Genomic DNA, 22,181 nt, shown 5'->3' with positions numbered 1-22,181 from the left:
GAGTGTGACTTCATTATAATAGTAATAGAACAAACTATGCTTTTAAAGTTTTATTCACTTATTGATAAGGTAGTACATCCACATAGTACAATTTTCAAAAGTTACGAAAGAATATACAGTTGTCTCCCTCCCAATTCCATAACCCCAGCTACCCACTTCCCCTTCTCTTTCCCAGAGGTAACCATGGTTCCCAGCTTCTTGTGTATTTTTCCAGAGACAGTTTACACATATACACTAAATTATGTACTTACCACATGTTCTCTTTTTTATATACAAGTTGTAGCACATTATACTCACTATCTTGCACCTTGTTTTTTCCACCTAACTATGTATGTTGGAGGTCATCCCACATCACTACATAAATGGTGTCCAAGTTCTCTTTATACATTTTAGTCAACCTAGGAGTTTGCTCTATCAGTGTACCAGGATTTCAGGAACCAGACCCCTGGTGGTGTCATTTTGACAGCTTCCAACCTTTTGTTTTCAAAACACTGCATCAATGAATACCTCTGTGGGTTCATCATTTTATACATGCATGAGTATATGCATTCCTAGGAGTGGAATGGCTGGAAAAGCCATGTACGTTTGTGGTTTTGGTTACTTTGGAATCACTCTTTAAATAAGAGTTTTTCCTGGACTTGATGTTTGCTGGCAGTTCATGTTGGGGGGAAAAACCAGGGCCACATTTAAGGCTGATCAGAGGTTCTCTTACAACTGGGATTTTTTTTCCATTTGATAGTTCATTCAGACTTGACTTCTCTGGAGTCAGTAAATAGGGCAGCTGTAGGGCTCATCACAAGGAACACGCCCTTCTCTCACCCCAGCCGCCGCCAATTGCTCCTTTAATTAGTATAGTTTTGGCTAAATATGGTTTATCTGAGCAAGTCCTTGCCAAATGAGTCTAGGAAACATCCTACCTCCCACCTACCCATGCCATGGGTTACTGATGTTGTGTTTGTATATGGTGTTGCACTCAGGGTATATCCAAAACCTCAGCTAAGAGTCGAGTGCTGTCTCACACCTGCAGCCTTGAGCATTCTCTCTCCTGTGAGATCTCCCACATCTGCCTATGGCAGCCCTCTCATCAGGGTTTCAGCTGTCTCCTAATTTTGTCAGATACAGAGATTACATTTCTGCTTCATCTCCCTGTAGCTTTTGGGTAAAGACTTAAATGAAAAGAAAAAAGGCTGACTTTATCTCCTACATTTGAACCAGAAGTCAGAGCATACTTTAAAAATGTTAACAAAACTTTCCTTCAGGGAACATAACAGACACTATTGATTTACTCTCTAATGTGCAATGAGCTTTGGCTTCCGGGTGTGGCCTTTCCCATGGGCTTTCTTTCCTGTATGTGTTCTCTGATGTACAATAAGGTTTGATTTTTGAGTAAAGGCTTTCCCACATTCTGTACACTTATAGGGTTTCTCTCCAGTATGAGTTCTTTGGTGTACAGTGAAGGTTGATTTTTCTCTAAAGGCTTTGCCACACTCAGTGCATGCATAGGGTTTCTCTCCTGTGTGTGTTCGCTGATGTATTATGAGCTGTGACTTCTGGCTAAAAGCTTTCCAACATACAGGACATTCATAGGGTTTCTCTCCTGTGTGAATTCTCTGATGTATAATGAGCTTTGACTTTTCTCTGAACGCTTTGCCACATTCATTACACTTATAGGGTTTTTCTTCTGTATGAGTTCTTTGATGTATAATGAGATATGATTTCTGAGAAAATGCTTTTTCACATTCATTGCATTCATAGGGCTTCTCTCCTGTATGACCTCTCTGGTGTAACATGAGATAGGATTTCTGAGAGAATGCCTTCTCACATTCATTACATTCAAAGGGTTTCTCTCCGGAATGAGTTCTCTGATGTACACCAAGATTTGACTTTTGGGTGAAGGTTTTCCCACACACATCACATTCATAGGGTTTCTCTCCTGTGTGAGTTCTCTGATGCACAATGAGAGTTGACTTCTCATTGAAAGACTTCCCACATTCAGTACATTTATGAGGTTTCTCTCCCGTATGAGTCCTCTGATGTATAATGAGAGTTGACTTATCACTGAAAGTTTTCTTACACTCATTACATTCATGGGGTTTCTTTCCTGTATGAGTACTATGGTGTATAATTAGATCAAGCTTCTGTATGAAAGATTCCCCACATTTAGTGCATTCATAAGTTTTCTCTCCTGTGTGGGTTTTCTGGTGGACGATGAGGTTTGACTTCTGAGTGAAGGCTTTTCCACATTCATTACATTCATAAGGTTTCTCTCCTGTATGTGTCCTGTAATGTATGATGACAGTTGACTTTTCTCTGAAGGCTTTTCCACATTCTGGACACTCAAAGGGCCGCTCTCCTGTATGAGTTCTCAGGTGTATAATGAGCTGAGATTTTTGGCTAAAGGCTTTTCCACATTCAGTACATCCAAAAGGTTTCTCTCCTGTATGAGTTCTCCAATGTACAATGAGGTGGGACTTCTTGCTGAAGGTTTTCTTACATGCAGTACACTCAAAGGGTTTCTCTCCATTTTTAATTCTCTGATGTAGACTAAGACCTTTCTTTCGCCTTAGGTTCTTCCCACACTCTTTATATCCATAGGTTTTCACTCCAGGAGTTGTTTTCTCATATTCAGTGTGGAATAATAATTTTGCACATCCATTATCATGTTTCTTTCCTACAGAGCTTCTACTAAATAAATCTAAATTATCTACCATATTATTTCCAAATGACTCATGTTTATAGGGTCTTTGTATTGAAGCAACTAGGTTTGTACTCATATAAAGTGTGCTTCCAAATTTATTATAGTTATGGTCACTCTTGATGAGAATTGTTTTTTTGTCAGGGAATCCAACTTGCATCAACAAACATTTATCTTCGTCATCCTGGTGCTGCCTCTCAATCTGTTCATCAACTTGGCAGGTTTCTAGAAAGAAGTAGAATAAACCATTTTTATACTTTGATACTATGGAATGGACCTTCTTTAGAAATGTCCTGCCATATGAAAGCTGATACTATTATCTCATTTTTATCAGAGTTCTTGGAGATAGAAACTTGACCACCAAATCCTATTCTTTTGCTAAACTACCACCTGCTAGCTTTTTTATTACCAAGAACAATCTTACCCTGACATCTAATTCTTTATCTCTACCTTTAAATTATCTCTTATTTCCATCAACTCTGTTGACATCACCCTTAATTTTCATTTACCATATAAACTCTTAACTGTGCCTGACTTACACTATTTACAACAATCCCAATTTCATTCTCAGTAAATGAAAGATTTAGAATAATTAGCCTTAAAAAAACAAGAAAAACCTAAAGATCTCTGCCTAATCTGAATTCACCTTTGTATCTATCTAAGCTTACACTCAGTTCTTCACCACCTTCTGCTCCTGTCTATACTATTTCCACTAAAAGCTATGTCTATTAACTCCAAACCCTTCCTCATGTTCCATCACCCACAGAGCCTAGTCCTCCATATTTTTCTATATTCAGAATCTAGATGACTTTCAAGAAGTTGTCTTTTCAAAACTTACCTCTATAAGTAATTTTTATTAACTTCTAAAGCAGTTGTTTATCTGTACCACTCATTCAGACAGCTAAAATTGCAAAATCCTTGCCTTTAATATACATTTCATTAATCACAAGATGAATATCATTCCACATTTTAACATTTCTGAATCCAAATGTACCTTACAATCAATGATATGTCAAAAATTAACAATGGACAGGTGGGAGGTGGGTGGAGGGGGGTAAGGGAGGGAAATAGGGGACATCTGTAATACTCTCAACAGTAAAAAAATTGGTGGGAATTTTTCCTTCATAGTGGTGTGTCTTAAAATCCAATGGTATCTTAAAGTCAATAAAACATGGTAAATACTTTTTGCAGATATACTTAATTTTTATCATCTTTGAAGTTTACCTCTCTTTTCCTAAAATTTTATATGAAAATTTTCAAATATGCAGAAGTTGAAAGAAGAGTAACAGTAACTAAACTACTCATATTACCACTTACACTTAATAAGCATAAAATTTATGATAATACTGAGTTTTAAAATGGATCATGCAGCTGTGGTTTCTCTTCCTGTGACATCCTTTCCTTGGATAACAAAGCATTAGTTCTTAACTAGGAGCGAACATTAGAATCATAGAAAAAGCTTTTACAAAATACATTTGATGGGACCCAACCTCCACCAAGGATCTACTAAATCTGAACCTCCTTAGGTGGTAAGCAGCAGGATAGCACATGTGGCTAGGGTCATGGGCTTCCTATCCCAGGATCAAATCCTGCCTTAGCCTTTCACTTGCTCTGTGAACTTAAGCAAGTTATCTAATCTATTTGTATATTACTTTCTCATGTAGAAACAGGAATTATAACAGTAACCATCCAAATGTTTATTGAAAGGATTAAATTACTTTTAACAGAGTATGCATAGCACACAGGAAATGCTTTCAAATGTTTACTAGAACAATGACTCTATACTACTATTACTACTATTAAGAGCCACTATGTTACTACTAAAAATAAGAAATATCTCAATATATTTAACATGTTCTTGAATACCAAGTGAAAACAAGGTTAATAAAACTATACATAGTAGGCTAACATTTTTCTAAAGAAGGAAAAATATATAAATATGTATTTATATAGGCTCATGTTATTAAAAAAATGGAAGGATAAACTTTTAAATTTTAATAAATGGTTACCTCTGATGGTAGTGTTAACCTATAGGGAGAAGGAAAGAAGAGAGTGGGATAGAAAGGAAAAGAAGCTGGACTTCTTGGAATATACCTGTTTTCTAGATTTTACTTTGGAATCAAGCAAATATTTGAGTTAAAAACAAACAACAGCCCAGCTGGCGTTGCTCAGTGGTTGAGCATTAACCTAGGATCCAGGATATCGTGGTTCGATTCCTGGTCAGGGCACATGCCCAGGTTGTGGGCTCAACCCCCAATGGGGGCATGCAGGAGGCAGTCGATCAATGATTCTCTCATCACTGATGTTTCTTTCTCTCTCTCCTTCTCCCTTCCTCTCTCTGAAATCGATAAAGATTAAAAAAAGAAACAACAGACCCCAAAAGGAGTCACCTTTGTTAAACCCCACCAAAGCTTAGTAACTGCAGTTTCAGTCTCTCCCAGGAGTGGAATTTTAAAACCACTCAAGTGTTTCCAGATCAACACTAAAGAGGTAATCTGCCTGTTCAGATTCCCTCCCTTCCCCTAAGGGCCTAAGGGAAGGTGACCTTGCCTGAAATAATAACTCTTTTAAACCTCCTTGTTCCACTTTCCTTCTGCCTATAGAAACCTTCCATGTTGTACAGCTCCTTGGAGCTCCCTTCTATTTGCTAGATGTAATGCTCCCTGATTCATGAGTTGTTTAATACTGCCAATTATACTTTCAAAGTTACTTGGTTGAATTTTTGTTCTTTAACATTATATAATCAGACAGCAAAATTCAATGTTAAAGGATTCCCTAAAAATAAATATCCTCTCATCTATATTTCTGAATGATCATGGTGAAAAGTCTTGATTCTCAATAGCACCAACATGATTACTTCAACCAAATTCAAACCTCTAACAGAGTCAGCAGTCTCAGAATAATATTACCACTACTGTAAAAAGTAATATAAAGGGAGTCACTTTAACATGGAGTAGGAGTTGCCATTCTAGAGGAACTGCATTGCACATGCTACTCCTCAAACCTTTGGATGTTAAAAGCAGGGCAAAGAAATCTTTGGACTAGGCCTAAGGCAACATTGTATCTCAAACAACTGTTTAGAAAGATAAGAAGAAAGCAAATATTAAGACTACAGGACTGATAACTACTACCAAACTAGTGGACTAAAAATTAAAAACATTGCTTAGAATTAGCATCACTATGTTACCTTACCTGCATCTATAGAAATGCCTTCCTTCTATTGACATAATTGTTTCCCTTCCCTTTCTCATTAATAATCCTTGCCTTTGTCTCCTAATCAGAACACTATTTGGGTTGCTGCTTGAATCAGTACTTTCCAAATAATTACTCTTTCTTTTTAATAACTTTAAAATTAATTTTTCCATTACAGTTTCCATTCAATGTTACTTTGTATTAGTTTCAGGTGTACAGGTTATTGGTTAGACAATCATATACTTTATAAAGTGTTTCCCCTGATATTTGCAGTACCCATCAGGCACTATCCATAGATATTGCAATATTATTGACTATATTTCTTATGCTGAACTTTACATCGCCACGACTATTTGGTAGCTACCAATTTGTAGTGAATAGCTATTCTTTTTTTATCTCAAATAAATGCTCGTTGCCTCTCACTTTGGCCTTCTATTTTTAGGTTAACATAATCATCATATCTAATATTAATAAATTAAAATTTTTTTAAGTCTAAAATTTGGTTTGAAAATATCAATCTGAATATATGATGTATTTTCTCTTTAAAAATTTTTTTTTTTATCCAAAGAGGCCCACACAGACACATCATAATTAAAATGCCATGAATTCAAGACAGAGAGAATCTTAAAGGAAGCTAGAGAAAAGCAATCTGTTACCTACAAAGGAGCCCCCATAAGGCTGCCAGCTGACTTCTCATCAGAAACTCTACAGGCCAGAAGGGAATGGCATGAAGTATTCAAGGTAATGCAAAACAAGGAACTGATACCAAAACTATTCTATCCAGCAAGACTATCATTCAAGAGAGACGGTGAAATAAAGAGCTTCCCAAGCAAAAAAAAAAAAGGCTAAAGGAGTTTATCATTACAAACCCAGTATTACAAGAAATGTTAAAGGGACTGCTATAATTAGAAGTAGAAATAGAGAGAATGAGAAACATAGGCATAAAGAAATAAAATAGCAGTAGATAAGTATATTTCAATAATAACCTTAAATGTAAATGGATTAAATGGCCCAATATAAAGATATAGGGTAGCTGAATGGATATGAAAACATGACCCAAATATATGCTCTCTAAAGAGACTCACCTCAGAACAAAAGACTCACACAGGATGAGAGTGAAGGGATGGAAAAAAAATTTACCATGAAAATGAAAAAAAAAAGCTGGGGTAGCAATACTCATATAAGACAAAATAGACTTCAAAATGAAGACCATAACGAGAGACAAGAAAGGTTATTACATAATACAAAAGAGATTGATCCAACAAGAGGATGTAGCCCTGATAAACATATATGCACCCAATATAGGAGCACCTAAATTTATTTTAAAAACTTCTAGAGAACTTTAAGGGAGAGACTGACAGCAATACAGTAATACTAGAGGACTTTAACACTCCACTGACTTCAATGGATAGGTCTTCCAGACAAAAACAACAACAAGGAAACAGTGGCCCTAAATGACACACTAGATCAGATGGATTTAATTGGCATTTCCAGAACATTCTACCCCAAAGCTGCAGAACATACATTCTTCTCAAGTGCACCGGGGACATTCTCAAAGACAGACCACATGTTAGGACAAAAAACAAGTCTCTACAAGTTCTAGAAGATTAAAATCATATCAAGCATATTCTTGGACCACAATGGGATGAAATTAGAAATAAATCACAATAAAAACACTAAAAAACATTCAAACACATGGAGGCTAGAAAGTATGTTATTAAACAATGAATGGGTTACCAAAGAGATCAAGAAAGAAATCAAAAATTTCCGGGGAACAAATGAAAATGAACACACAACAACTCCAAATCTATGGGACACAACGAAAGCAGTCTTGAGAGGGAAGTTCATAGTGCTATAAGCCTACCTCAAAAAACAAGAAAAACTTCTAATAGACTCCCTAACCCTACAACTTAAAAAGTTAGAAAGAGAACAAGAAAAGCCCAGAGTAAGTAGAAGTAAGGAAATAAAAAATATCATAGTAGAAATAAATGACATAGAGGCTAAAAAAACAATACAAAAGATCAGTGAAACCAAGAGCTGGTTATCTGAAATGATAAACAAGATTGATGAATCTTTAGCCAGAGTCATCAAGAAACAAAGAGAGAGGACACAATTAAACAAAATCAGAAACAAAAGAGGTGAAATAACAAGTGACTCAACAGAGGTACAAAGGATTGTAAGAAAATACTATGAACAACTATATGCCACCAAGCTGGACAACCTGGACAAAATGGACAAATTCCTAGAAAAATACAAAGTCCCAAAATTCAATCAGGAAGAGTCAGAAAGCCTGAATATGCAGTTAACTGCTGATGAAGTTGAAGCAGTAATAATACAAACCCAGCACACAAAAGCCCTGGCCTGGATGGCTTCACAGGGGAGTTTTACCAAACATTCAAAGAAGAATTAACACCTACCCTCCTCAAACTATTTTTAAAAACCCAAGAGGAAGGAACACTTCCAAGCTCCTTTTACGAGGCCAGCATTAGCCTAATTCCAAACCAGATAAAGACATTCCAAAGAAAGAGAATTACAGGGCAATATCCCTGATGAACATAGGCGCTAAAATCCTCAACAAAATTCTAGCAAACCAGATCCAAAAATATGTTAAAAGGATCATATACCACAACCAAGTGGGATTTATTCCAGGGATGCAAGGCTAGTACAATATTCGCAAATCAATAAATGTGATACATCACATAAACAAATTGAATGACAAAAATCACATGATCTTATCAATAGCCACAGCAATCTTGAGAAAGAAGAACAAAGTAGGAGGGATCACAATACCAGACATCAAGTTATACTACAAAGTCACTGTAATCAAAACAGCCACATTACGGCACAAGAACAGACATACAGATCAGTGGAACAAAACAGAGAAGCCAGAAATTGGCCCACGCCATTATGGTCAATTAATATTTAACAAAGGAGGCAAGAACATACAGTGGAGTAAAGACAGTCTCTTCAATAAATGGTGCTGAGAAAATTGGACACGTACATGCAAAACAATGAAACTAGACCACCAACTTACACCATACACAAAAGTAAATTCAAAATGGATAAAAGACTTAAATGTAAGACACGAAACCATAAAAATCATAGAGGAAAACATAGTCAGCAAAATCTCTCTCCTGGCAATATGTCTGCTGATACATCTCCTAGGGCAAGAGAAACGAAGGAGAAAATAAACAAACGGGAATGCATCAAAATAAAAAGCTCCTGCACAGCAAAAGAAACCATCAACAAAACAAAAAGGGAGCTCACTGTATGGGAGAACATATTTGCCAACAACACATCTGATAAAGGGTTAATACCCAAAATATATAAGAAACTCATACAACTTAACAAAAGGAAGACAAACAATCCAATTAAAAAATGGGCAAAGAACCTAAATAGACACTTCTCCAAAGAGGACATATAGATGGCCAAGAGACATATGAAAAAATGCTCAACTTTACTAATCATCTGAAAGATGCAAATTAAAACCACAATGAAGTATTACCTCACACCTGTCAGAATGGCTACCATCAACACATCAACGAACAAGTGCTGGCAAGGGTGTGGAGAAAAGGGAACACTAGTACATTGCTAGTGGGAATGCAGACTGGTGCAGCCACTATGGAAAACAGTATGGAGGTTCCTCAAAAAATTAAAAATTTACATGTTATTTGACCCAGTGATCCCACTTCTAGGAATATATCCTAAGGAACCCAAAACAACAATCACAAATATCTTATGCACCCCTAAGTTCATAGCAGTGCAATTTACAATAGCTAAGATCTGGAAACAGCCCAAGTGGCCATCAGTAGATGAGTAGGCAAAAAAGTTGTGGCACATTTACACCATGGAGTACTATGCAACTGTAAAAAAGAACGATCTTTTATCCTTTGGGAAAACATTGAGGGAACTAGACAGTATTATGCTAAGTGAAATAAGCCCGTCAGAGAAAGACAAGTACCACATGCCCTCACTTATATGTGGAATATAATGAACAAAATGGATCCAGAGACATAGAAGCATGGAACAGACTGAGGGATCTCAGAGGGAAGGTGGAGAGGGGGAAGTGGGTGGGAAGAGATTAATCAAAGAACTTATATGTTTATAAGCATAATCCATGGACACAGACATTGGTCTGGGGAAGGCCTGGGGGTGGGGTATATGCAGGGTGAAGGGGGTCGATGGGGGTAAAAAGAGGACATCTGTAATATTTTCAACAATAAAGATAATTTGAAAAAGAACAAAACCAATAAAAGAGCTTATAATCAGTAAAAATACAAAACAAAAAACAACAGAAAAAACCAGCCTGGTACTGGCAAAAGAACAGGCATATAGATCAATGGAATAGACCACAGAACCCAGAAATTGAACCAAGCCTTTACACTCAATTAATATTTGACAAAGGAGACAAGAGGATACAATGGAGTAAAGACAGTCTCTTCAATAAATGGTGTTGAGAAAATTGGACAGGTACATGCAAAACAATGAAACTAGATCACCAACTCACACTGTACACAAGAATAAACTCAAAATGGATAAAAGACTTAAATGTAAGTTGTGAAACCATAAAATTCCTAGAAGAAAATGTAGGCAGCAACATCTTAGACATCTGTCATAGCAATATGTTTGTCGATACATCTCCTAGGGCAAGGGAAACAAAGGAGAAAATAAACAAGTGGGAATGCATCAAAATAAAAATCTACTGCACAGTGAAAGAATCCATCAAAAAAATGAAAAGGGAGCCCACTGAATGGGAGAACATATGTGCCAATGATACATCTGATGAGGGATTAATTTCCAAAATATATAAAGAACTCATATAACTTAACAAAAAGAAGACAAACAATCCAATTTAAAAATGGGCAAAGGGCCTAAATAGACACTTCTCCAAAGAGGAGATACAGATGGCCAAGAGACAGACGAAAAAATGCTCAAAGTCACTAATCATCAGAGATATGCAAATTAAAACAACAATAAGTTATCACCTCAGACCTATCAGAATAGCTACCATCAACAAATCATCAAATGACAAGCGCTGGCAAGGGTGTGGAGAAAAGGGAACCGTAGTACACAACTGGTGGGAATGCAGACTGGTGCAGCCACTATAGAAAACTGTATGGAGTTTCCTCAAAAAATTAAATATGGAACTGCCTTTTGACCCAGTGATCCCACTTCTAGGAATATATCCTAAGAAACCTGAAACACCAATTAGAAAGAATCTATGCACCATTATGTTCATAGCAGTGCAATTTACAATAGCTAAGATCTGGTAACAGCCCATGTACCCATCAGTAGATGAGTGGATAAAAAAGCAGTGGTACTTTGACAGAATGGAATACTATGCAGCTATAAAAAAGGATTTCTTACCCTTTGGGACAGCATGGATAGAACTGGAGAGTATTATGCTAACTGAAACAAGCCAGTCAGAGAAAGAAAAGTATCCCATTATCTCACTCATATGTGGAATCTAATGAACAAAATAAACTGATGAACAAAATAGATACAGAGACATAGAACCATGGAACAGTATGAGAAATTTTAGAGGGAAGGCAGGGTGGGGGAGTGGGGGCGAAATTAATCAAAGAACTTATATGCATATATGCTTAACCTATGGACACAGACAACAGTGTGGAGAAGGCCGGGGGGAGCTGATTAATGGAGGGGAAAATAGGAAATCTGTAATACTTTCGACAATAATGATAAATTTAAAAAATACTTTTAACAAAAGACAAATATAGATAATCAAGATGTATTAGGAGAATATATCTGATAGGAATATCTAAGCTGAATAGAATCATGTAATTCAATCCGGAATTGTAGCATTAGCCTAGGCCCGTGACTAATGTGGGCTGTCTTTAGATAAGACAGTGAGAAATGAGAATGGTAGAAGTGGCAGGACTTGGTGTCAGGGGATTGGTATATACAAGACACTTATATATGGGGAAAGGAGCTGTGCAAAAACTTGTGGGTGAGCACCAACTTAAGGAGAGTGGTCTGGTGGGTGTTGGACAGGGGAGGGAGGTAAGTCTTATGTCTGAGGTGTTCATGTCTCTGTCCTCAAACAATGAAGGACCACAACCTGACCCCAGATATTTCTGAAAGCCCTTTCAGAGGTCCTCACCCCTGACTGACAAGCTGGGACCTCATGTCCCTATAGCCTGGGTCAATTCCACTTACCTGGAAAGCTCCGAATTGGGATTTTTCCTTCTGCCAGGCATGGCTCTTCTACCTTCAATTTGAGGATGCGCTCTGGTTTGGTAGCCTGCTGTCCTGCTAATGAGAAATGACAGCAATACCTCCTTGGTCTTCAGAGCCTCTGAGAAAGAGGAAGGTGAAGTTTGAGGCAGCACAAGGGACCTATCGCTTGACACATGGTTAAGTCAAATCATTTCACCTGGGTTTAAGTTCACAAACACCTTGTCAGGAGAGCAAAGGCGGAAAAAGGAACTCTGACCCCTAGAATTCAGTGCCAAACTCTTCAAACAGTTCAGAGATCTTGAAAGTTTCTGAAATTGAGAAAGTAAAGGCCCTCTGTTGGACACAATAGTCATAAATAGTAAAATTACCCGAGAAAGTCATTCTTACCTACAGAGACCAGGTTGCTGTAGGTCTCCAGCATCACGTCCCTGTACAGGATCCTCTGTGGAGGATTCAGGTACTGCCACTCCTCCTGAGTGAAATCCACAGCCACATCCTCAAATGTCACGAGTCCCTGTAATTGTACATTCCTTTTATTCTAAAATGCTGATCACTGGGTGATGAGGACAGAATTTAGGGAGACTTCTTATTGGGTTCCCAGTTCATGATGATGATTTAATATAGGATGCCTACTTCATATCAAGTTAGTGACCTACCTTGTGGGAAAATCACAAATCATGGTAGAAAAACTATTCCATTAAATAATAGAATATGTATGGCAATGCGGTATTAATACAAGGCTAGACAAACAGTCCAATAGAACGAAGAAGAGAATCCAAATATGTATGGATACATCAGTTATGACAAAGTTTGTCTGCAAAATAGTGGGGAGAGGATGATCTTCTCAAATAAATGTGGATGGGTTACTGGATATCTATATGAGGGAAAATGACATTTAATCCCTAACACTCACCTTACACAAAAATCAGCTACAGGTAAATTTTAAGTGCAATGTGAAAGGTAACACAATAAAGTGTCTAGAAAATAATACAGGAAAATATTTTCACAGTCTTGGGATAGAGAAAGAATTCTAAAACAAGGCATGAAAAGTATTGCTCTTAAAGGAAAAGACTTATAAATGTTACAAGATTAAAAGTACAACAGTAAAAAGGCAAGCTATAGATGGGCAGATTACTGGCAACATTCATAAGTGATAAAGGGATCTTATCTGGAACATATAAAATAACCTCTACAAATCAGTAAGAATCATACAAAAACACAAAAAGAGAGAAGAGATGTGAATAGGCACTTCACTAAAAAGAAAAGCCAAATGACCTATGAACATGAGAAAATGTACTTGACCTTATTAGCACTCAGGTAACCAAAGGAATGTACTCAATCCCATTAGCACTCAGGTAAATGAAAATTTAAGCTACAATGAAGCACCACTATGCACCCACCAGAAAGGTTACAATCAAGCAGACTAAAAATACCATAATATTGTTTTGATATGGGAACTTTCACACACTGTTAGTAAGAATGTAAACTGGTATAATTGCTTGGGGCATCAGTTTGGCATTATTTACTAAAGTGTATACACTATGATCCAGAGATTCTACTCAAAGGTACACACCTTAGAGAAAATCATGCACATGTGCTCTAGAAAACAAGCACAGGGATGTTCACTGCAGCACTATTTCTAATACTTAACTGAGGAGAAAACAAAAAGGTCCCTCAACAATACAACGGATAAATTATGGAATACTGTATGGTAATGAAAATGAATGAATCACAACTGTATATCCAACATAGATGAATCTCACGGATACTTCTGAGTAAAAGAATTCAGACACAAAAGAGTACATACTACATGATTCTATCTATATACAGTTAGAAAACAGGAAAGGCCAATCCATGATGTTAGAACTCAGGAGAATTATTACTTTTGGGAATGGTACTGACTGGGAGAGGGCATGAGTGGGGATTCGGAAGTCTTGCTTGTTTTAATCTTGACCTATGGGGTGGTTACACAGTGTGTTCACTTTGTGATAATTCATCAAGCTGGAGACTTATAAACTGAACTTCATGTATGTTATAATTAAATGTATTTTATATCTTCATGCTTAAAAATTATTTGCAACAAAAGTACAAAGGCAATTCAATGGAAAATGGGAGTTCCCATTTCAACAAGGTATACTGGAACAATTGGATATCTACATGCAAAAAAAAAAGCAAAAAAAACAAAAAAACTTCAATCCATACCTCCAACATAAAAATTAACTCAAAATGGATTATAGACCTAAATGTAAAACCTAAACCTACACAATTTCTAGAAGAAAATATATGAGAAAATCTTTTTAACCTTAGGTTAGTCAAATAATTTCTCAAACGTGAAACCAAAATTCAAAAGACACTGTTAAGAGAATAAAAAGGCACACGAGGGAAAAAACATTCACAAATCACATATCTAGCAAAGAAGTTGTATTGACAATACGTAAAAACTCTCAAAGCTAAAAATCAAAAAGAGCGAAAGAGAGATACTTTACCAAAGAAGATATACAAATGAAAAATAAGCACATACAAAGATGCTTAACATTATTAGTCATGAGTAAATTGCAAATTAAAACCACAATGAGATACTACTACACACCTATGAGAATGGAAAAAAAATACTTGAAAATACCAAGTGCTGGTGAGGACCTGGAACAACTGGACTTCTCATGTATCATAGGTAGGAATGCAAAATGGCACAGCCACTTTGGAAAACGTTTTTCCAGTTTCTTACGAAGTTAAGCATATGACCTAGCAATCCCACTCACAGGTATATTTACCCAAATTGAATGGAAATTTATGTAAACTCCCAAGCTGGTATATGGATATTTACATAGCAGCTATATTTATAATCACCCAAATTGAAAACCCAAATGTTTTTCAACAGATGAATACACAAATTGGAATCCATACTGTGGGGAGCCGCTGTGGCCCTAGGCACAGAGGAGCTGCCTGGGTGAGCTGCAGAAGTGCTCCCCTGCTCCCTGGGAGATGTGGGTGAGCTGCTGTGGCCCCAGGCACAGAGGGGCTGCCTGGGTGAGCTGCTGATGTGCTCCCCTGCTCCCAGGCAGATGTGGGTGAGCTGCTGTGGCCCCAGGCACAGTGCCTGGGTGAGCTGCAGATGTGTTCCCTTGCTCCGGGGGAGATGTGGATGAGCTGCTGTGGCCCCAGGCACAGAGGAGCTGCCTGGGTGAGCTGCAGAGGTGCTCTCCTGCTCCCTGACCCAGTCCTTGAGGCACCAAAGCAATACTAATTTAGCTTGCAGCCATAAATTCTAGAAAGGCTAATTAGGAAGCTGGCCCCGGCCTGAAGGGTTAAGGGATAGTTAAGCCACATACCAAGCCAAGGACTCAATCCTCCCCAAAAGTTCCCATTAGAAGCCGAGATAAAGATAGTTTCCAAGGCCTGAGCTCCTGCAGGAGGCAGGGTGTTTACTCTGAAAAAGCATTCGTAGGACCTTGGAGAAATTACTTTGTATCGGGCAAAGGGAAGAAATGCGGGGTGGGGTGCTATTCAGCACAATCAACAGTGCCTGTATATATTGAGCCGAGAAAATAAACTCGGGGCTGCGGCAGTTACGAGCTGCAGTCCTCCCGATCCCATCTTTTTTGTGTCTGTCTTTTCTCCATCCTCACCCCTTCCTCAGGACTGTTCGACTCTGCCGGTGGGCTCCGGCACCATACAATGTAATAATACTACTTACCAATAAAAATTAAAGAACTAACGAACAATACATGCAACATGGATGACCTCAAATGTATTATGCTAAGTGAAAGAAATCAAACTCAAAAGCTACATACTATATGATTCTATTTGTATAACACTATGGGAAAGGCAAAAATATAAAGACAAAAAATATATCAGTGATTACGGCAAAGGGAAAATACCGGGAGGCGAAAGAACTGTTCTATATCTTCATTGTGGTGGCAGTTACATACTGTATGAGTTTGTCAAAATTTGTAGAACTGTACACTAAAAAGGGCCTATTTTACATCATACAAATTATACCCATCTTTATTGTAGAGAGTATTCAAAAACACCCACACACAAAAAATGCAACCTAGAGGGAAGATGGCAGAACTCTGACAAGAAGCAGAGCGCCCTTCCTCCCAGTCACAGACTGGACTTACTGCTAAAACACTGCGTAACCAGCTTGGAAAAACACAAGAAATATACCTGAGTGGAAATATTTCGAGTAAGGAGCACTGAAGAAACATCATAGAATCTGGTAAGAGAGGGGTGTTGAAAGAGGGAGTCTCCCCTAAAGCCAGTGCTGGGCTGTGAGGCCCAAGGATTAGAGGCTGCAAAGCTCCCTCCCCCTGGGAATGTGGACTGGCATCCAAAAGCTGGGATCTCAAACCCAGAGCAGAGGAGAAGGGAAGGAAAGCCCATGCATGGTGGGCAGAGGGAGCCAGGGGAACGGTGTGCCTGCAAGAAGGGGACTATGACTTCCCAGTGAAACAACGTGCCTAATGGCAGCAGCCAGGAAAGGAGACTTTCATCCCAGGTACTGATATCAGGAAAGGCTGTCCCGCAGGGTGTGGCTTCCAAATAGAAAGAGGCAAGAGGGCTGCACTGAGCAGCCACCTACAGGGACCCTCTGCTTTCCTGTAAGGCACTGTGTAGAACCCCAGAAAGCATCTGAACTGTGTGGCCCGGGGAAGGGGAAGAGAGTCCTCCCACTGCCAGAAAGGGACTGGAGCCGCCAGCGAGGCAGATCAGGTCTCCAGCTGCCAGAGCTGCCAGTGGAGCAAATCGAGGAATTTTTCCCTCTCTGAGGGGAACAGGGATAGGGTGCAAGGATCTGCCCCAACTTTGCTGAGATCAGCTGTGCATGGGACCTGCATGGGGCTGACTTTGTTACCCCTCCTGCTTGGTTAGGAGGCGCGGGGGTGCCGGGACCTTGCAGGGTGGGTTCTCTACCTGTTTGTTGCTTTGTGTGTTTCTGAGTTTCTGATAGTTGAACGGGCATCCACCTTCCTGGCTTGCATTGGGGAGACAGACCAGCGAAATATGGGGTTTGTGTCCGCATGGTGGAGAGTTTGAACTGAACACCCTGTGAAATCAGCCAACTAGATCTGGGAAAGGAGGGGTAGAGCACGTCTACCTCTCCCGCAGGATAAGAGCATTGCCCCCAATAGGAAAGGGGCTGGTTCAGCTCACTGAAGTCCCAGATATCCCCTGCAGGGCACAGTCCTGAGAGGGAAGGGAGAACAGCTCACAGGACAGCAATACAAGAATAAGTCTCTCAGGGACTATTGTTTGGGAACTGGAGGGAAGGTTTAAAACCCCTTCTGGGAGCTGGGTAGGCAACATGCTAACCAGAATCTTTTCTTAATCAAACCAACTGAGCCCAGGCCACTAAAACTGCCCATACAGAAAAGGCAACAGACTGAATTCAATCTGAACCTGCAGCAGGTCATTGTATGGGGAACTAGAATTGGAGGATAGGGTAGAGACTGAGGAGTTGGCCTTGAAGCAGACTAACTTCCCCACAGTGAGTGCCTGACAACGAAACCTCTAAGTAAAGGGAGCAATATCCCGAGCTACACTACCTACACTGCACCCTAAAAACTCTTCAGAAGATTCTGGAATAAGACCAGGCAACCACAAGGGGGAGGCAAAATAGCTGACAAGTGGAGTTGGTCAACAGAGGGAGTCAGACCAGCCAACTATCTAAGGACACCAGAGCCAAACCTAGACAGCTCCTGACATTGGCTGATACACAAGTACCTCCCAGGAGACCCAAAATCAGCATACAAAACAATGAGCCTCAGACAACATAAGTTGGCCAGATGAAACTCACCTGATTGACTTTTTTTTTTTTTTTGAGAGAAAAGAAAAAAATGTTCTTTCTAAATTTTTAGTAATTTTATAAGTTTGTTTTGGCTTTTTTTTTTTTTTGCTTTACTTTGTTTTGTTTTGCTTTTTATTCTATTATCAAGATTATCTCGATATTCTCTGCTTTATTCCTGGGATATTATCATTATAACCAATAAATTTATTGCTTTTCTCTTGTTTCCCCCATATCTCTTATTGGACTCCTTCCCTGCCATTGCTTTACCTCCCTGTCTCTTCTTGTTCCATTGGCCTTTCTTTTTCTTTTTTTAAATCCCATTTTATTCTCTGTCTTCCTGTCTTTTTGTTTGTTTGTTTCTGTTTGTCTATTTCATTTTTTTTTTTATTTTTTTCAACCATTTTCCTATTCCTACTCTCTGCGCTTGTTTGCTCACCCTTCTTTCCTCTCAGAATCTTTGCCCCTTTTTTCTCTCAGTAGCTTCTCTATTTTTTACTTTGTGTTTTATTTTATTATTATTATTATTTACTATTAGCAATAATATCCCCCCCCCCATTTTGCTTTGGCATTTGTGTTCTTCCTTCATTATCCCAATTCTACTTTCTCTTGGGATGTTTTCATTGTGACTGTCAGGTTATCTTCTAAGTTACTGTTTGTTTCCTGGCACTCTGACTGTGTTTGCTTTTACCCTGTCAGCATCTGTACAACAGCTCACAAGACGTGGTTGTGGCTGAACTTCAGTTAGCCAACCTGAGAGGAGGGTCCTCCCAAAGAGAGGTCAACAACACTCTAGACCCAATCACAATAGGACAGCTCAAAAAACCCACAAAAGGGACACATCTAGAGAAAATAGTTCAGAAATATAAGGAAAACACAACTCTGGGTCCCACTGGACATATATTACAAAATACCAGCCCACAAGACTGGGAGACAGCAAATATATCTGATACAAATACAAACCCAAGAGTCACTAAAATAGGAAGACAAAGAAACAACCCCCAAACTAAAGAAAAGGAAAATTCGCCAGAAAAAGACCTTGATGAGATGGAGTAAAGCAAGCTTTCGGAAACAGAGTTCAGAGTAATGGTTATAGAGAGGCTCAAGTAAAATAATAAGAACCACAAGACACTTAATGGGAAGGTCCAGGAACTTGGTGAAAACATGAGAAAGGAACTAGATATCATAAATAAGAACCATGCAGAAATGAAGAATACTGTATCTGATACCAAGAATACATTGGAAGAAATTAAAAGCAGGCTCAATGAAGCAGAGGACAGAATACGTGAATTAGAATATAAGGTAGAAAAAAACAATCAGAGCAGCTAAAAGGAAAAACACTTAAAAAGCGTGAGGACAGTTTAAGGGAACTTTGGGCCAACATGAAGCGAAACATTCACATCACAGTGATGCCAGAGGGGGAGGAAAGAGAGCAAGGGATAGAGAACCTGACGGAAGAAACAATTACAAGAAACTTCCTTAAGCTGGTGAAGGAGAAAGGCACAGAAGTTCAAAAAGCACAGAGGGTTCCAAACAAGAGGAACCCAAAGAGACCAACTCTAAGAAGCACTGTAACTAAAATGGTAAATGTTAAGGAAAAATAAAGAATATTAAGGGCTGCAAGAGAGAGACAAGCAGTGACCTACAAAGGAGCCTCTAATAAGACTGACGGCAGATTTCTCAACAGAAACACTTCAGGCCAGAAGGGAGTGGCATGAAGTTCTCAAAGTAATGAAAAGCAAGAACATGCAACAAAGACTGCTTTATCCAGCAAGGCTATCATTTAAAATTGAAGGTGAAATAAAAAGTTTCCCAGACAAAAGAAGGCTAAAGGAGTTCAGTACCACCAAACCAGCATTGCAAGAAATGCTAAAAAGACTGATTTAAGAAGAAGAAGAAATATTGAGAGAAACATACATCAACATAAAAGGGGGGAAATGACATTAAATAAGTATATATCAGTAGTAACCTTAAATGTATATGGAATAAATGATCCAATCAAAAGACATAGAGTAGCGGAATGGATAAGAAAACAGGACCCATATACATGCTGTCTACAGGAGACCGGACTGAGAGCAAAAGAATCACACAGGCTGAAAGTGAAGGGATGAAAAAAAATATTCCATGCAAATGGAAATTAAAAAAAAAGCAGGAGTAGCAATACTTATTCCTGACAAAATAGACATCAAAATAACAACCATAACAAGAGACAAAGATGGTTACTACATAATATTAAAGGGATCAATTCAATTGGAGGAAATAACTCTTATAAATATATATGCACCCAATACAGGAGCACTGAAATATATTAAAAATTTCTTGGTGGACTTTAAGGGGGAGAGCAACAGCAACACATTCATAATGGGGGAATTTAACACCCCACTGTCAGCATTAGACAGATCATCAAGACAAAAAATCAACAGGGAAACACAGACCTTAAATGATTCACTAGGCCTAATGGATTTAATTATCATTTACAGAACATTTCATCCCAAAGCAGGAGAATAAACATTCTTCTCAAGTGATCATCGAACATTCTCAAAAACAGACATGTTAGGGCACAAAGCAAGTCTCTACAAGTTCAAGAAGACTGAAACCATATCAAGCATCTTCTTGGATCACAGTGCCATGAAAAGAGAAATCAACCACTATAAAAAAAAAAAAATCAAAGATATTCAAACACATGGAAGCTAAATAGCATATTAATAAACAATGAATGAGTTACCAATGAGATCAAGGAAGAAAGCAAAAACTTCCAGGAAAACAACGAAAATGAACAGACAACAACCCAAAATCTACAGGACACAGCAAAAGCAGTCCTGAGAGGAAAGTTCATAGCAGCACAGGCACACCTCAAGAAACAAGAAAAAGTACTACTAAACGGTCTAACACAACTAAAAGAATTAGAAAACAACAGCAAGAAAAGCCCCAAGGAAGTACAAGGAAGGAAATAATAAAGATCATGGCAGAAATTAATAACATAGAGACTAAAAAAAAATCAAAAAAAAATCCAATGAAACCTAGACCTGTTTCTTTGTAAAGATAAATTAGATTGATGAACATTTAACCAGACTCACCAAGAAACAAAGAGAGAGGGCCCCAAAAAATAAAATCAGAAATGAAAGAGGCGATATAACAACAGAACCAACAGAAATACAAAGGACTGTAAGAAAATACTATGAACAGCTATATGCCAACAAACTGGACAACCTGGGTGAAATGGACAAAGTCCTAGAAACATACAGTCTTCCAAAGCTGATTCAGGAAGAATCAGAAAACCAGAATAGACCAATACCAACTAATGAAAACGAAGCAGTCATCAAAAAACTCCCAGCAAACAAAAGTCCAGGACCAGGTGGATTTACAGGAGAGTTTTACCAAACATTCAAAGATGAGTTAACACCTATTCTCCTCAAACTATTCCAGAAAATTCAAGAGGAGGGTAAACTTCCAAGCTCTTTGTATGAAGCCAACATCATCCTAATCCCAAAACTAGATAAAGACACTACAAAGAAACAAAATTACAGGCCAATATCCCTGATGAACACAGATGCTAAAATCCTCACTAAAATACTGGCAAACCGGATCCAGCAATACATTAAAAAGAGCATACACCACAACCAAGTGAGATTTATTTTGGGGATACAAGGCTGGTATAACATCCACAAATCAATAAATGTGATACATCACATAAACAAAATGAAGGACAAAAATCATATGATCATATCAATAGATGCAGAAAAATTCAACAAAATCCAACACCCATTTCTGATAAAAACTCTCAGCAAAGTGGGAATAGAGAGATCATACCTCAACATAACAAGGGCCATATATGACAGACCTACGGAGTCAATATCATACTCAATGGGGAAAAACTAAAACCATTCCCCTTAAAAACAGGAACAAGACAGGGATGTCCACTTTCACCACTCTTATTCAACATAGTACTGGAAGTCCTTGCCACAGCCACCAGACAGGAAGAAAACATAAAAGGTATCCAAACTGGAAAGGAGGAAGTAAAACTGTCATTATTTGCAGATGACAGGATATTGTACATAGAAAACCCTAAAGACTCCAGCAAAGTACTACTAGAGTTGATAAATGAATTTGGAAAGGTAGCAGGATACAAATTAACACCCAGAAGTCGATGGCATTTTTATACATCAACAATGAACTCTCAGGAAGGGAAACTAAAAGAGCAATACAATTTACCACTGCAACTGAAAAAATAAGATAGCTAGGAATAAACTTAACCAAGGATGTAAAAGACCTGTACTCGGAAAACTACGGGACACTGGAAAAAAAAAAAAA

The 22,181-nt window shown here is 38.3% G+C and overlaps 1 protein-coding gene across 2 annotated transcripts in view; it reads right to left on the bottom strand.

Moving 5' to 3' along the window:
• Positions 1–22,181, bottom strand: part of ZNF182 (zinc finger protein 182) — a 34,982-nt gene continuing 12,801 nt past the window's right edge. The window contains exons 3-5 of one of the 2 annotated variants that reach the window (XM_016218401.2): positions 12,473–12,599; positions 12,065–12,157; positions 1–2,920 (exon numbers count right to left, since the gene is read on the bottom strand). In XM_016218401.2, coding sequence (XP_016073887.1) covers positions 1,290–2,920; positions 12,065–12,157; positions 12,473–12,599 — 1,851 coding nt within the window. In that variant the 3' untranslated portion in view covers positions 1–1,289. Of the gene's footprint in view, positions 2,921–12,064; positions 12,161–12,472; positions 12,600–22,181 lie in introns of both variants that reach the window. The other variant, XM_016218400.2, reaches the window with a different exon arrangement.

This window comes from Miniopterus natalensis, chromosome X, assembly GCF_054644295.1.
Source record: "Miniopterus natalensis isolate mMinNat1 chromosome X, mMinNat1.hap1, whole genome shotgun sequence".
Taxonomy (NCBI): Eukaryota; Metazoa; Chordata; class Mammalia; order Chiroptera; family Miniopteridae; genus Miniopterus; species Miniopterus natalensis.
This window is presented reverse-complemented; position numbering and strand designations above follow the sequence as displayed.